General features: G+C 35.7%; 1 protein-coding gene across 1 annotated transcript in view; it reads left to right on the forward strand.

Annotated features, from left to right (window-relative positions):
• Ndst4 (N-deacetylase and N-sulfotransferase 4) overlaps window positions 1-10612 on the forward strand; it is a 358303-nt gene extending 347691 nt beyond the window's left edge. Inside the window, exons 11-14 of the mRNA XM_004641792.1 lie at window positions 3167-3337; window positions 4548-4657; window positions 8466-8568; window positions 10460-10612. Of these exons, the coding sequence (XP_004641849.1) occupies window positions 3167-3337; window positions 4548-4657; window positions 8466-8568; window positions 10460-10579 (504 nt within the window). The 3' untranslated portion in view covers window positions 10580-10612. The remainder of the gene's footprint in view (window positions 1-3166; window positions 3338-4547; window positions 4658-8465; window positions 8569-10459) is intronic.
• Window positions 10613-15291: the final 4679 nt, after the last annotated feature.

The raw sequence follows: 15291 nt of genomic DNA on the forward strand, positions 1-15291 counted from the left end.
CATTTACAGATTACTGAAAATAAAGAGGCATTTTGAAAAGAGAAAAGGGGAAGAGGACTGCAATCCTTGTCAGTGGCATGAAGTTGAACTCAGAAATATAAAATTGCCAGTAGCAGTGAAAGCCCTGGAGGTGCACGCTTGTAATCTCAGCACTCAGGAGGCTGAGGCAGGAGAGTGGCTACAAGTTTGGGACCAGCGTGGGCCACAAAATGAGTCCAAGCCCAGCCTGAGCTACATATTGAAACTCTATCTCAAAAAAAGCAGCGACAGCCTAACTAAAATTGATGACTTTGGGTTATAACAATAGTAGTATATATATACAAAACTCCCAAATGTATAAGTGCGCTTTATATATTGTGTGCTTAATGCAAATGGAAATCAATGCCAAAAAAACTAAAAGGCAAGTCTTGGTAATATAAAATAACATTTTAAAAAATTTCTCTTCTTTAGTTTCTCCACTTCAAAATTCCTTCAATAAATATACATTACTGAGAGATAAAAATATGACATTGCAGTTGAGATTAAAAGAATTGGGGATTCCAGTGAAACACTTGGATTGCACGAATGCAGGAACCCAACACTTGAATCAGAATGTGTGGATTGGAGTTTCTCACATGATACAAAAAATATGCCTTTCTCACTTTATAAAATCATGTATTGCAATGCAAGATCAATTTATTTTTTAAAGATGCCAAAAGCATGAAGATGGTAAGCCTTAATTATATGCTTTGAATTCAAATATTTGGGGTAATGTTGAAGATTTTTCTAGCAGAAAGTACTGTCACTAGTATGGATCAAAATGAATCTGATTTTCACATAGATTAAATCATTTAAATAAAACCAAATCCATATAATGTGAATGCTTCTCTGTGCCTGATTTTTCAAATGAATTCTTTGAAAATACAGGTTTGAAAGGAATTATTTTTTCTGATAATACTTTTTATTGCCATATTGTTGAGAATAGGGCCCCAAAGTGCTCCACATTTCAAAATAATGTAGCCTATTACTTAGCCAGTCCTGTCTGCTCAGTAAATACCATAAATCCAAAACTCAGCAGGTGTAATTCAGAAACTCCCACGAATGTCACCTTCCACTGTAATTTCTACCCTACATTTTTATAATGGACCTCACAGTAGAACTAAAGTGCTATTTTTTCCAATAAAATATGTCCCTTTGTGACTTCCTGGTCATATTTTTATGCTAATCTTCTTAGGTTCAGGAAAATAAAGAAAAGTTGGTGCTAAACTGGTGTAAGTCACTGTCAAACTGATTAACTACAGCTCCATACTCATTGCTTATAGTAAAAATTTTTGCATTATTTGTATAGTATGAGCATAATGTTTATAATTGTTAATTAAATTGTCACTTATGCATATTTTAAATGAACTATGTATTTGTATATAGTAAACATAATTCAGCAGATTATGTAATCTGAATATATTCACCAAGTCAATTAGTGTACAATAATAAGACATTATTCCCACCAGTCTTCCACTACTAGTTACTTTTAACCATTCACCACTACTTGAAGTATTATTGTTATTTTTCCTTGAGCTGCTCCTAGCTAACATATCCACCCTATTATTTTGCAATAGGGTCAGATCCTTGTGTATTTCTCTCCCTATTCTTCACTGAAATTTCTTCAGTCTGTCTTTTAGAAAACACACAACACGAATTCATTTATACATACACTTCATCCACCCTCAGACTTAACCAGTATAATAAAGGTTTTTTTAGGTTTCATGTTTGTTTATTCTTTCCTAATTATTAAAATCTTTCTCATGACATTTTAGCTCAATAACTTTGCCCACTGATAAAAGTCTTTTTATGTGTCAGTTAGAACTAAATCTCTAACTAATTTATGGCCTGCTTGCCATAAATCAAAAACTTACACTTCTACTCAGATATATAATTTTGTTATAATCTATTCCTTTGGCCTCTTCCATTTGATTTCCTTGAAGACAATGCATGTGTCTTACTTATATCTTATCTCTAGAATCTATTGCTGTTCTTTGTTCTAGAAAGCTGCCTAATAAATGGTCATGGCATTTCATTGATGTTAAATGCATCTCTCTTTGAGTTGGGCTTTCTCCTCATTGATCTGTGATTGGTTTGGTATGACAGATTCAGAACAGTACTGAAATTAGGAATGAAGCCATATCTGGGAATTAGCAGTCTGAGAGAGTGAAAGGACCAAGAGAGCAGCAACATGAACTCGACAGCTAAGCAAGCATTAGGGAAGACATCTGCTTTCGGGTACCTGGAGCACCTGCTATACAGAGAAATGGAAGCAGTGTCAGAGCCTTGCAGGAGGAGCTGCAATGAAACAATAGGCAGAGTAATATTTAGGCCCACTCCTGCCCATCTAAATCTCTTTTCATCCAGCTTGATTTGTCTGCTCCTTGACATCGTTTCACCGCTAAATAGACGCAGGAAGGATGTCCTTGTGTTCTGTCTCTGCTTTAAGCCTAAACATCCTAGACACAAATACAATCACAATCTTCATGTCACTTGATATGTACAGAATGCTTTAAAATATTTAAAACCATGTGCCAATGCTCATTTTTTTATTTTAAAGAAGAAAAACACAAACAAAAGCTAGAATAAATAACAGGAAAAATACCAAAACAAAGAAATATAAGACAGTAAAAATGGTATAGAATTTCAGAACAAGAATGGAAGATTAACAATGAGTGTTCTATTTATTGTTATCATCAAATTTGTTGCTCATAATTCCAGATATAGATATGCAAGATTGAACAAACATTTAGATATTCACTCTTCCTTTCAATAAACCTTACTTCTTTTCCTTTTCTTTTTTACTTTTGCTTTTTTAATTTATTTTAAAAGAGTAATAATAGATAAGACATTAAAGATGGTATATATTTTAAAAAATAAGATGAAGGGTACCCGACTAAAGTTGTTACACTGCACATTGTGGACCTCAATGTAGTTGCTCAGACTATATATATTATCATATAGAGTTAGTCAAAGCAAAAATTTAAACCAGATAGTTTTTTGTTACCAATTGCTTTTCTGTTTTTTTAAAAATTATTTTATTATTATTTTGTGAAATAGACACAGAGCTTCATGAACATACACACACAAAAAAAAAGCTAAAAAAAAAAAAAGACAACAACCTCACAGTTGACATTTCTGTTTGCAGCACCAGAGATCGCATGAAGATCCAGCTGCCTTGAGGTTTAATTTCTATGACGTTATTACAGCAGGACCCCAGGCCCCATCTGACTTAAAAACTTTGCAGAGGCGATGCCTTGTACCAGGCTGGTATGCAGTCCACATTGAAAGGTGGTTAACCTACTTCGCTACTTCTCAGGTAATGGCCTGAAAATTAATATTTGCTGTTTACTTCATCGTGATTGTGTTGCACTGGCAAATGAAAAATGTGAGTCAGTACTTCTGCAGATAGCAGTTTATCATCAGAGATACTGATAATGAAGGAAATGTTGTGAATTTTTACATTTTTAATTTCACTAATTATTTCTGGCACTGGTGATTAAATCCAGAGCCTTCACTCTCCATCATATCCCAAAACCTTTTTACTTTTATTTTTTATTTTTTATTTTGAGGTAGGATCTTACCAAGTCACTAGTTGCCAAGGCTGGGTTCAAATTAGGTATCTTTCTATTTCAGTGTTCCAGATAGCTTGAATCATAGGCATGCACCACTGTGCCTGAAATTTGTGCTAAATGGCTCTAAAACACATTCTTGGTATCTTCTCATTAACAGTAGCTTGCCTCTAAGTGAGACCTATTCAAAAAAGAGATGCCACATAATTTTTAGGCAGAAACTTGAAACTAGTGAAACAGTTCTTTAGACATAGGTTGCAGAAATCGAGGTATAGAGTCCCACTAGCTGCCTGTCTTGGGGCGCCTTGCTAAGCTAAGGAGGGAAGGAGCTCCGGCACTTGTCTGTCCTGTTGGGAAGTGCTGTAATAGCTCCAGAAATGTGAGGAAGAACTATAATGTAAAGATTTCTGGAAAGGTAGGTATTCATTACCACTCAGGGGACAGTTAAAGCCTCAACAAGTGGACTGCAGCATTGATTTCATTTTAAAACATCCCTCAGGCAAATCTGATATTCTAGGATAGTGAAGCAAGGTCATAAAGTCAGGCACCAACATTATCCCGATCCTTTGTCCTAGTCTGGAAGAACAGATGGGTTATCATCTAAGCCCATGCCTCCAAGGTTAGCTCATGGGATTTGGTAAACTGGGTAGTTATGTAATCACTCTGCAGATGGAAAAATCAAGACAGTGTCCATCTTTATTTCAGATGTAGAGCAAAGGAAGTTAGGGGCTTTAACCCAATAACTCACATAGACACATAAAACAGTTGCCCACAGCAAGCTTTAATTATTGTTAATGTGGAAGGATGCAAGAATCATAAACAATTGTGCTTTAAATAGTGCATGTTTTTTTCCTTTTGAGACTGACCTAGTTAAATGCCATACCAGGTCAAGGGAGGCAGCTCAGTCCATTCAATTTAGTTTTGTTCCTCATAAGGTGACTGTTTTTGACTTCACAGTTGCTAATTATTGATGGCCAGCAGCTGAGATCTGACCCAGCTACTGTGATGGATGAAGTCCAGAAGTTTCTGGGAGTTACACCTCATTATAATTACTCTGAAGCACTAACGTGAGTCTATTCTCATGCTTGATTTCATTTCAATTATTTGCCATCATAAATTATCACTGGTAGGTGTGTGTATAACATCATTAATACTATCTATGAATTTATACACCCTTTTTCTCCTCAAGAGCAGTCAAAGCAGTATTACTCATGTAGTGTCTTCCTTTTGAGTACCAGAAGTGCTGCATCTTTATAAAGTATCATAGATATTTTCTCTTAGGATAAGTTGTCCTACTTGTCAACTTTTTCCCAATATCAGTTTGGTTAGCTAAACTTTCTGCATACCTGTTTGTGCAGAAAATGTCCTAGAAATTGAACATACAAAGGTGGAAAAAATATAGTCTCTTCTGAGTAATTTATAACTTATAAATTAAGTACCAGTGACCATCATTTCCTCTGAAACTCATCAGCATTTAGGGCAGAATTAGGAAGGAACCGCATGTACATCTTTTTCTGTATTTATTAAATTATTTATAAGCAAATGCAATTTTTTTGCATATGCCAAACTTACTAGCATATGATAACCACTAGTGTTTTGTTACTTTCCTGCATTCTTGGGATCAGAAAGATACAGCAAAGGTGGCTTGCCTTTGCTCATGACATCCGAGACTGCAACTGAGAAGATTTGAGTCTCCGAGGATGATTCCAATGGCTGCTGACTGAAATCATCAGGAAGTCTCTTTACTTAGCTACCTGGATCACGGATGAAAGGACTGTCCATGCGGCCTCTGCCATATGATGCTAGGCTTTCTCACAGTGCGGCAGCTGTACTCCAGAATGGAGCCCATGTTAGGGAGCCTGTGGCCCAGGAATTCATAGTCTGTGGCCCAGACTTGCAAGTCACACAGTATTGTTTGCACAGAGGTCACTAAACCTAGTCCAAATCCAAGGGCAGGAAATGAGGCTCTGTCTGCTAATGAGAGGCAACGTCATCCTAAAGAAGTGCATGAGGGATAAGAGACACTGTTGGAGTCATCCTGGGAAAATAAAACTGTACATCCAGATGCATGAAAATGAGGGTAAATGAGGGAAAAGAAGCAAAATAACAAAAATAAAACCTAAAAGCAGCCAGAAAACTTTAAATGTCTTTATAAAAGACTCTTCCACATGGTCTGATTTAAAGCCTATTAAATTTCAGACAAAATTCTAACAACCCTGGTTATATAATTTCCCAGTTCACAGCAGATTAGACTCAGCAATTAGACAATTACAGAGGGTAATGGAAGGACAGGAAACAGTAATAAGATTGGGCCGTTCTTCATCATTAACACAACCCTAATGAAGTTTTTACCTTCACTTGGAAATAACAACACAAGACCTGCCCCCGTGACTTAAGTCGACAAAGCTTTCTGTAATGTGCTTTGCATTAATAGTTTAGATGTGGACACACCTTCCGCTGCTTCCCATCTGGGTTTAGATAATTGTTCTATTGTGTTTCCTTTGAATAGTTGCTTATGCTTCAATAAACCTCCAAAATCATACTTTTAAAGGAGAGATCACAAATAACTATAAACACATGGATTTTAACATATCTCACATATCACAAAAATTAATAACTATAGTGCTGTTTCGTATAGTAAAAGTTAAATAACAAACAACTCGTGTCCTAAAGTTGCCTGTTATTTGATAATGGCTTTATGCATTCATTATAAATTGCAACGTATACTAAAGCAAAACTATAAAACAAGGTACTGATTTATCTTAGAGAAGACAAATACCTTTTGTTAACTTAGGGTGCATAAAAATCATCAGTGCAATAAACAAAGTTAAGGCAGTAAAGTAATGTGGATTTAAGGTTATGACAACCGTATCTTTAAGAACAGATTTCAATATTCTAGATGTCTCGCCTTCCTATGGATGTATTAAGTTTTACCTCATAAAAGCTGCTGTGGGGAGTTAGGGGAGATTACAGTCCACCCTGCGACCTCTACACCACCCAAGAGCAAAAGAATTGCTCTCACAGTGTGGATAAATATCGTGGCTTTGTAGCCAGGGCTGTATTTCACCTTAATGCAGTTAAATATTCTCATCCTGAGGCAGAAAATGCTGTTTAGAGGTGCCGTTGTCCTAGCTTCCCCCATCTCATTTCACATGGCGTGCTGAATTGTTTTTCCTCTTGGGAAATTAATGAAAACTAAAGAAAGAGCCATGATAGGCAAGGAACAGATTGAAAAGTTCAGGTTGGAAATGACTCTGTCTTCCTGTTATCCATTTAACTAGTGATGTATTTAATTTTAATTGATAACATGTACTAGGACAACTTGCGCTGCCAGGATCAGGTCTCTAATAATAGGTTGGGCAAAGAACTGTGAAGAAAATTTCCCTCTCACCCTAAATGAGTCCACATATGTGCAGAGGCAAATTACAGGTGCACCGGTATTACAGGAATGGGCCCAGGGCAACAAAATATTCTGCAACTAATTAACTTTACATCCCAGTCAATTATGCTTCATCCTTCTAAAACATCTGCTGAGCAACAAAAATGCAAACCTTTCCATGTTTTATGCACACAGCAAGTCTCACAGCAATAAATTTAAAATTTCCCTTCTTATTTGGTTTATTCTTTCATTTTGCCTCTCCTGTTAGTCCCAAACAAAAGTTCATATATTCTTTACTTTATACAACAGAATTAGGCCACACATCCTTTCTTTTGTAACCAAATGTAGCCAGGGAAAAAAACAACATTAGAATTTTCTTTAAGAGACCAGGGAGCTGAATCAGCCGATAGGATGTCTAGCTTCACAAAAAAGGAAGAAAGAGTTATCTAATCCTCCACTCACCATTTGTGTTTCCCGTGTCTACTGGTGTCTGCGATCAATATAATAAATCATTCCTTTATACTTTTAACATCTGTTCTGAGAAGTGTAAATATATTCGTTGTTTGGTAGTTGAGACCGAGTCTTGTTATATAGTTTCAGCTGGTCTTAAACATTATAGATAGCCCAAAATGGCCTCAAACTCAGGGAGATCTTCCTGCTTCAGCTTCCTGACTGCTAGGATTATAATCATGTGCCCCCATGCCAGGAAATATTTTGAACAGTAGAAAAGATTATTTTTTTCCAGTACTTTTCCAAATTAGGAGATTTTATTATGCTTTTTTCAGGGGCATGTGCCTACATTACATGTGACCCCTTTAATCTACACTACTGAGTAATTTCAAAGAAACCCATCAGGAAATCATACCCATGAGAAAATGACATGTTCTACAAGTCCTTTATTTATTAGATATCTGTTCCTTGATGTTTTTATGGATTCCTAAATAAAATATTAAATTTACATTAATAATCCCAAACTAAAGTTTGGGTTGAAGACCTGGCACATTTTTTAAATTACACTAGAACTACTTAAAAATAATACAGCAATAGGACTGGCCAAATAGCTCAGTGAATTAAAGCACTTGCAAGTGGGTGCATGGGCCAGGGGTTTGATTCCTGGGCCAACCGTGCTGGCCCCATCCCTGAGGAGCAATGAGACAGCAGTGGAGACTGGGAGTCATGGCACATGCCTATAATCCCAGCTCTTGGGAATAGGCAGACCACTATGAGTCCGATCTAGTAGTGAGACACGGGATACCCTGCAGACCCTTCCCTAAAACAAAAGAAAACAAGACAAAACAAAACAAAAATACAGAAAAAGTACAGTAAGATATAGTTTCTTTAATCTCCATTAATTTTTCTATTATTAATTGAATACCCCTAGAAATAAATTAAATCAAAGCAAGGAACATACAAAGATACATTTTCTTTATTCAACTGAATTAATCATTAAAAACTCTATATACAGTTTGTAATTATTGTATGTTTATCTATTGTAGGTTTGATCCCCAAAAGGGCTTTTGGTGTCAACTACTGGAAGGAGGAAAGACAAAATGCCTTGGAAGAAGTAAAGGCCGGAAGTATCCCGCCATGGATCCTGAGGTAGTATTTTCCTAAGCCGCATCATGCTGGCAAAAATCTGTGCATATGTCTATCTTAAAACTTGTAACAGAAACTTGCTTCCTTTTCCTTCTTTCTTTGTAGTTAGCAGTTTATGAATCATGGATGGGGATATTGCTCAGTGATACAGTGCCTGCCTGGCAAGCAATGGTCCTGAGCTCAATTCCCAGTGTAAGAACATAGTTTATACATTTAAAAAATGATAGAAATGCATAAAGCATTGTTATATATCCCTTGGAATTTTTTTCTTGGAATGTAAATCAAATCTAAATACTTAGTGAAAGTAAGTCCTTTCCAAATGTACAAATTGCTTAAACTGTTTATCAGAAAAGGTGATTTGAAATAAAACATGCAAGCAAAATCATTATATGTTCGACACATACATGTTTACAACATCCATGACACATTGAAGTAATGGAGAGAATACATGGAACAGTCATGAAACCAGACTTATTAAATAATGTACAAATTCATTGTGGTCAGCAATTTATAATAGGATACATAAAACTCAACTGCAAAAAGAGTACAGAAAAAAGTCTTAGTAGAAGGGAAGATATGTGAAGAAAACATCTCACTGTTAGACTCGTGCTGGAACCTGGCAAGAAAGCAACTGCAGGTATCGCGAGCACGTCTGCCATGTCAAGGGGAGCACAGAGAAGATGCAAGTGTCTCATGTGTTACCATGGAGACAGAAGTGCCAGAAGGTCCTTCAAGTATGACTTTGAACTCAGTAATTTCAAAAGGGTTTCAAAAATCACTTTAACCAGCAAAAACAAAAACAAAACACCTGTTGCTCCCCTTCTCCTGTAAGCATCTTATTGCAAAATTGAAGTGTTTACAACCTGGTGTAAGGAAAGAAACATAATGAGATGCCTGGCAAATGGTCCAAGATGAAATCTGGGTATCTCAGACCAATTTTCACAGTGTACACAAAAGTTGCTAGGGGAGTTTTATGAAGAAAGAGACCCATTTGTGTTAAAATATTGGAGAGGGCTTAGGAAAGCTGGTGGCACATTGATGACATTGATGGGTTGGATAAAACATTTGGGGCCATTGTCATCTGTACTAACAGGGCTAAAGGCTTCAGCATCACTATGTGACCAGGGAGAGACCTACATTCACCAGAATGTAGTATGAAAAAATGACATCAAGAAAGACAAGCCAATTATATACTCTCTATCTTCCAGGAATCTGTACAAATAAATATTAGGCATGAAACTAAAACCACTGGCATGTTTTATAATTTTTAAACCATTTACCTAATAACAGTCAATCTCTGCACTTTGACCAGAAGTATAGAAATTAGAAAAAAAATAAGCAAAGCAAACTAAGCTCCAGGAACCTTATAACATTTTGCAAATAAAACGCTCTTAATGATTATAAAAGCATAATTTTGTCCTGAATAAACATAGAAAATATTTATGTAATGTGACAAGTTAGATCTTTGCAACCATGAATTTCCATTTTAAGATTTTTGATGATTGTTTTACATTTTTATTCAATAGGCTGATTTTAAAGGAAATATAGATCTTCACCTTGCTTGTGTCTGTAGACTCTTGTTCTCATTGAATCCCTACCTCATTTCTATCATAGTTCTGCTCACGGTTTTTTCTGTGTAGCCAACATGACTCCTGCAATATATATGCCCTACAATGATAGATAAGCCACTTAGGACAAACCTGAGTCTATTTTTATTTGCCAGCTACATTTCTACCAAAATTTTCAAAAGGTAAAACAGGAGCAGTAGTTGAAAAATAAAGAATATTTTATAGTCACCTATATTGTAATAAAATCTCTTGAGTATGTAGATTATGTAATCATGTTTGATGAACTAATAACCTTTTCAAGTCTTCTTTATCCTTTCGTTTCACAGTCCAGAAATTTCCTCTCTAACTACTACCGGGACCACAATGTGGAACTGTCCAAACTGCTGCACCGGCTGGGACAGCCTCTGCCTTCCTGGCTGAGGCAGGAGCTGCAGAAAGTGAGATAGCGCTGAGACCAGACTACGCCTCTCAACATACTTACTTTTCCCTTGAATAGAAACACACATGGCCCACCATGACTTTATCCTTTCCTGAACTCATGATTCTCAACAGAGGATTCTAAATAAATTTCCTTCAGCCTTTTTCATAAAGTGAAAATAGTTATATATGCACGCATTGGCAATTATTAACATTAATCCCTACGTAAGCGTTTCAGAAAAAAAATGTGGGGTTTTGTGACATTATACAATTTCTAGTGTGGGGATTATCATACAGCTCAACTCCTCTGTTAACCAGAAGTTTTCAGAAAATAAGTGTATGACTAAAAGTGCTGATGATATGCAAATGACCAATTAAAAATATGAGGGCAAGATAAGGATTGAAGTATATGAAAATGAAGATAGTAGTAATTTAATATCTGAATTAAGGGCTAACATTTTTCCCTAGATGAAAAATAATTTTGCTTTTTTATTAAAAGAAATCACATACTCTTAGTTTTGAGTAATTGTTATTTATTTTATTTAGCCCACATATATTTTCCTGTTTTCCTTTATTGATTTTTTTGATTTGCTAAGAAGTCGTAAAGATGTTGTCTACCTGGATTTCATTTGTTTCCTCCTTGTACAAGAGGAAATATTATTGATTCATTAACATTACTGTTTCATCTGACAGTGCATGGAATTCTCAGTAAATCTGACATTATGATTGCCACAAAATCTATTAGAAAGCTTTGGGGGAACAGGAGAATTTAAATCAGCATAATATCACTGTCATGTATAAGATGCTCTTCAAATGGGTACATGATCGTACTATACTGTTAATCTATATATTCCACCTCAACCATGATGTAGTATTTGTGTACTTTTTCACTATGGAAGCTAGAAATGAAAACCTTTATTGACACGATATGGAGTGAAGTCACCAAGATATGTTTGTTGGTATACTGAAGCATTGCGCCTTTAGTGTCGTATATGTCAATCTTTCCAAAGCATGAATTTTTTTAATATGTACTAGTACATCTAGTATTGTAGAAGATTATGTTTTTAATGTCAATTTTGAGAAAGAAATACAATCTAAAACTTACCTCTTTAAATATCACTCATTCTCTAACTTGAACCAATTCTTCCCTTGTGTCACCCAAACATTAATTTCTACAGAAGTGATGTTCTTTTGTCTTAGAGTTATAGACTCCTATCCTATTTGGAGGTTGTTGTCATGGTAATTGGGTCTTTACCTCATTTGTCAATAATGATATATTAAGGTTTTGTTAATTAATCTCAGTGATACGTGAAGGTAAAATTTCAATGGAACAGTAAATCAAACTGACTTTGGTAACATTAGCTATCAATCCATCTGCACATCAGAGTAACTTTTCTATAGGTTGCGAATAAAATGATTTTTCTTATAATTTGAGAAACTATGCTCACAATAATTCAGTATCAAGCTTAAGACTTTTTGTTTTTATTTATTTAGTTTTTGCTGCTTTAGGCAAGCAAATCAAATTTGGGTATTCTAAAAAAGAACCAAGGTTTTAAATTTTTAATGTGGAAATTCATCATTGAATTCACACTTCATTATGATTTTTGTTTATTTTTCTAAAGCTGTTTTCTCAGTAAACTAGAAGCTGTTGTCTTTTCAAGATATGTCATATTATTTCTTGGGAATCCATATAATTCTCGTTTACATTCATATTCTTCTGTTAACTTGGGGCTTAAATTGTCAGTGGTGCTACTCAGGTGGGATGTGAGCCCAGCACTGGGAGAAGCACCCTACACAGACGGACTCTTGCAGTCAGGGCTCCAGCCTTCCGCTGACTGCTTGCCGGTTTCTTCCATTTATGTTTTTTTTTGTTTCTTTAATGAAGATTAATATTTTTGTCCAAGTGAGAGAAAATGAATACATATAGACTATAGAGGAGATAGTGTTCATATCTGCTAAAACTAATGTCATGATTCTCCAAGTTATCATCATGTTTTTAATCATGTAAATCATTTTCTGCAGTTTCTTTCTATACATTGTCATTAATCACATCTGACAGGAAATTTTCTCTAAATGTCACCCCCACCTCTCTCTCTCTCTCTCTCTCTCTCTCTCTCTCTCTCTCTCTCTCTCAATGTATTTGGTTGTTTTTTAATGTATTTTGTTGTTTCAGGGTCTCACTATGCACCTTGGACTCCTAGTGATCCTCCTGTTGTCAGCCTCCCCAGTGCTGGGCTTACAGGCATATGCCACTACACCCAGCCTCTGTGGCCAGCTCAGTGTGCCTGGGGACAGAGCCGGCATGACTTGTAGTGCCAGGAATCGAGCCACTTTCCCTGTACTTGTCTAAGCTTGCCTAAGCAGGTGTTATAGTCCACTGAACTATCTCACCAGCCTAAATATATTATTATTAGTGTTTGTTAATGAAGACAAAAGTATTTTGATTTCATAATTTAAATTAATCATACAAAAGGCAACTTGGTGAGACCCTTGACTATAAGACTCTGCACTATAATAAATCAGGAAAAAATCTCAATTTAAAATAATCTCTAATACCAGCTGGGGCAGCAGCAGCTGTAGTGCTGGTGACTCAGGAGCCTGAGGCAGGAGGCTCGCAGAAGCCCGAGTTCAGGCCAGGACAACCTGGGCAACAAAACACCACTTTGTGTGGATTAAACCAACAATAGCAGCAAAAGTTGGCCTTGGTGGTACACGCTGTGATCCCAGCTACATTGGAGACTGGGCTGGAGCCTTTCAAATCTCACAGCCCTGGCAATTTAACAAGGCCTTGTCTTGAAAACAGTAAAGAAATTAAAAGATTGGAGAAAGAGCTGAGTGATAGGAGAACCACTAAGTTCCATGTCCAACAGGAACAAAAGAAAGCAGAGGAAACAGTAAGGAGGGATGGAAAGGAGGAGAGAAAAGTAAGAAGATGTTTTCCACTTTTACCCAAGTTACAATAGTTGACTCAGGTTAATATACAGAATTATTTAAACTTTTTAATTTAATTCTCTTCTGTGGTCTTAAAAGATATAACTGTTAAAACTTTTGAAATGCTTCCTAGATCCTTTAAAGATAATATGTTTTTGTCTTCTGTCCTTATTTTCTTTACCTCAATTTCACAACTCAAATGGAATTATTGATTAATCCACTGTGATAAAGGTTAAAAAATATTTGACTATAAGTCTTTGTCAAAATATCATATATGTATGTCAAACATGAATTTCTAAAATTTATATATGAAATGCTATATCTAAAATTAAAATTTGGCTGCCTTTCATGTTGAAACAAAGAGAATTAAATATACAAAAGAGAAAAACTGTTAGGCAGAAAGATTTTACTTTTTATGTTACTGTATTTTTCTTAAAATATATAGCTTTCAGTCTAATAAAAGATTTTATTTGAATTTTAGTAAACCTATGTTGCATTTACTTCATATAGTTTTTCTTTCTCATTGTTTAATGTAAAGTAATATATTTATTATGACAATTTTTTAATTGCAGACAACATAATATCTTAAAGGATCTATTTCTGATGGCTGTATAACATTAATTATTTGCTTCATGGAAGTCCCTCATAATTCTGCCTAATGAATAGCATTTTTTTCTCAAATATAAGAACCCAGCTTAGCCATGAATATGTGCAGATTTTAAATACATGTTTATATATATATATGTTTCAACTAGTTTTTGAGCACTGAAATACTATTTTCAGTATCAGCCAGTGAATTGGTGGAGGAAAGTGCAGGGAAAATTCTGCTGACTAAAATTTGAATTGTTAAAATAACTGGTGTAGTGCTGGTATGGCCACCAGAGTAATGTAGCTTCCCTTCTGAAATCTGAGGGTTTAATTAATGGTTGCTTGCTTTTTGTTTCCTTTCCTTCGCCTTTGCTCGCTGGGTACATATTCACCGAATTGTACATGCAAACACACACAGCCAGGCATTCCAGGTGGAATGCGGGCTTTTAAAATCTGACTACTCATCCCATTTCTCACTCATTAGCTGTGTGGCCTTGGACAACTTGTGGAACTTTCCTAAGCTACCGTTTCTTTTCTATAAAATAGAAATAATTAATTATGCCTGGGTTTTTGTAGGCTTTAAATGATAATATATTTAATTAACATGGTACAATTCAAGAAGTCATTGTGCTGAAACATAAAAACGGTATATAGCTAGCAAATATCTCTGTCTTTCATTAAACAGAAACGTTTTTCTACTTCTTTTAATATCTATCAAAACACTTCCTGCTCTGCTCTTTCTCTGAGCCAAGATTTCCATGAGGTGGCTCCCTCCCCATCCTGCATAGTCTCTGTCCTGCTTCTCTGTGGACTTCTTTGTTGTGTCTTTACTATACTAGTCTCTTTCCACCTACTGTTCACACTGATCTTTTCAATTCCTTTGCAACCCAACAGGAAGTCTATCAAGAATATTAGCGTTTCTATATCTCCAACTTTCTCAAGCACATGAGAAATGTAACAGGCATATGTGAAACTATGAAGGTAAAATTTAATGGAAGTTTATAGATCTCGTGGAGATATAGGTGACTATGAATCTCTTCTCTACAAGATTTTATATTTAATTTTACTTCTTTTTTTTTAATTTATTTTTATTTTTTTTATTTATTATTTGAGAGAGAGAGAGAGAGAGAGAGAGAGAGAGAGAGAGAGAGTGGCCCGCTCAGCCCACCAGGGGGCGGGGCCGGCTGGCATGTGGTGCTGGGGGATTGAACCGCGGTCCCTG

This window comes from Octodon degus, unplaced genomic scaffold (assembly GCF_000260255.1).
Source record: "Octodon degus isolate 3935 unplaced genomic scaffold, OctDeg1.0 scaffold00142, whole genome shotgun sequence".
Classification (NCBI taxonomy): Eukaryota; Metazoa; Chordata; class Mammalia; order Rodentia; family Octodontidae; genus Octodon; species Octodon degus.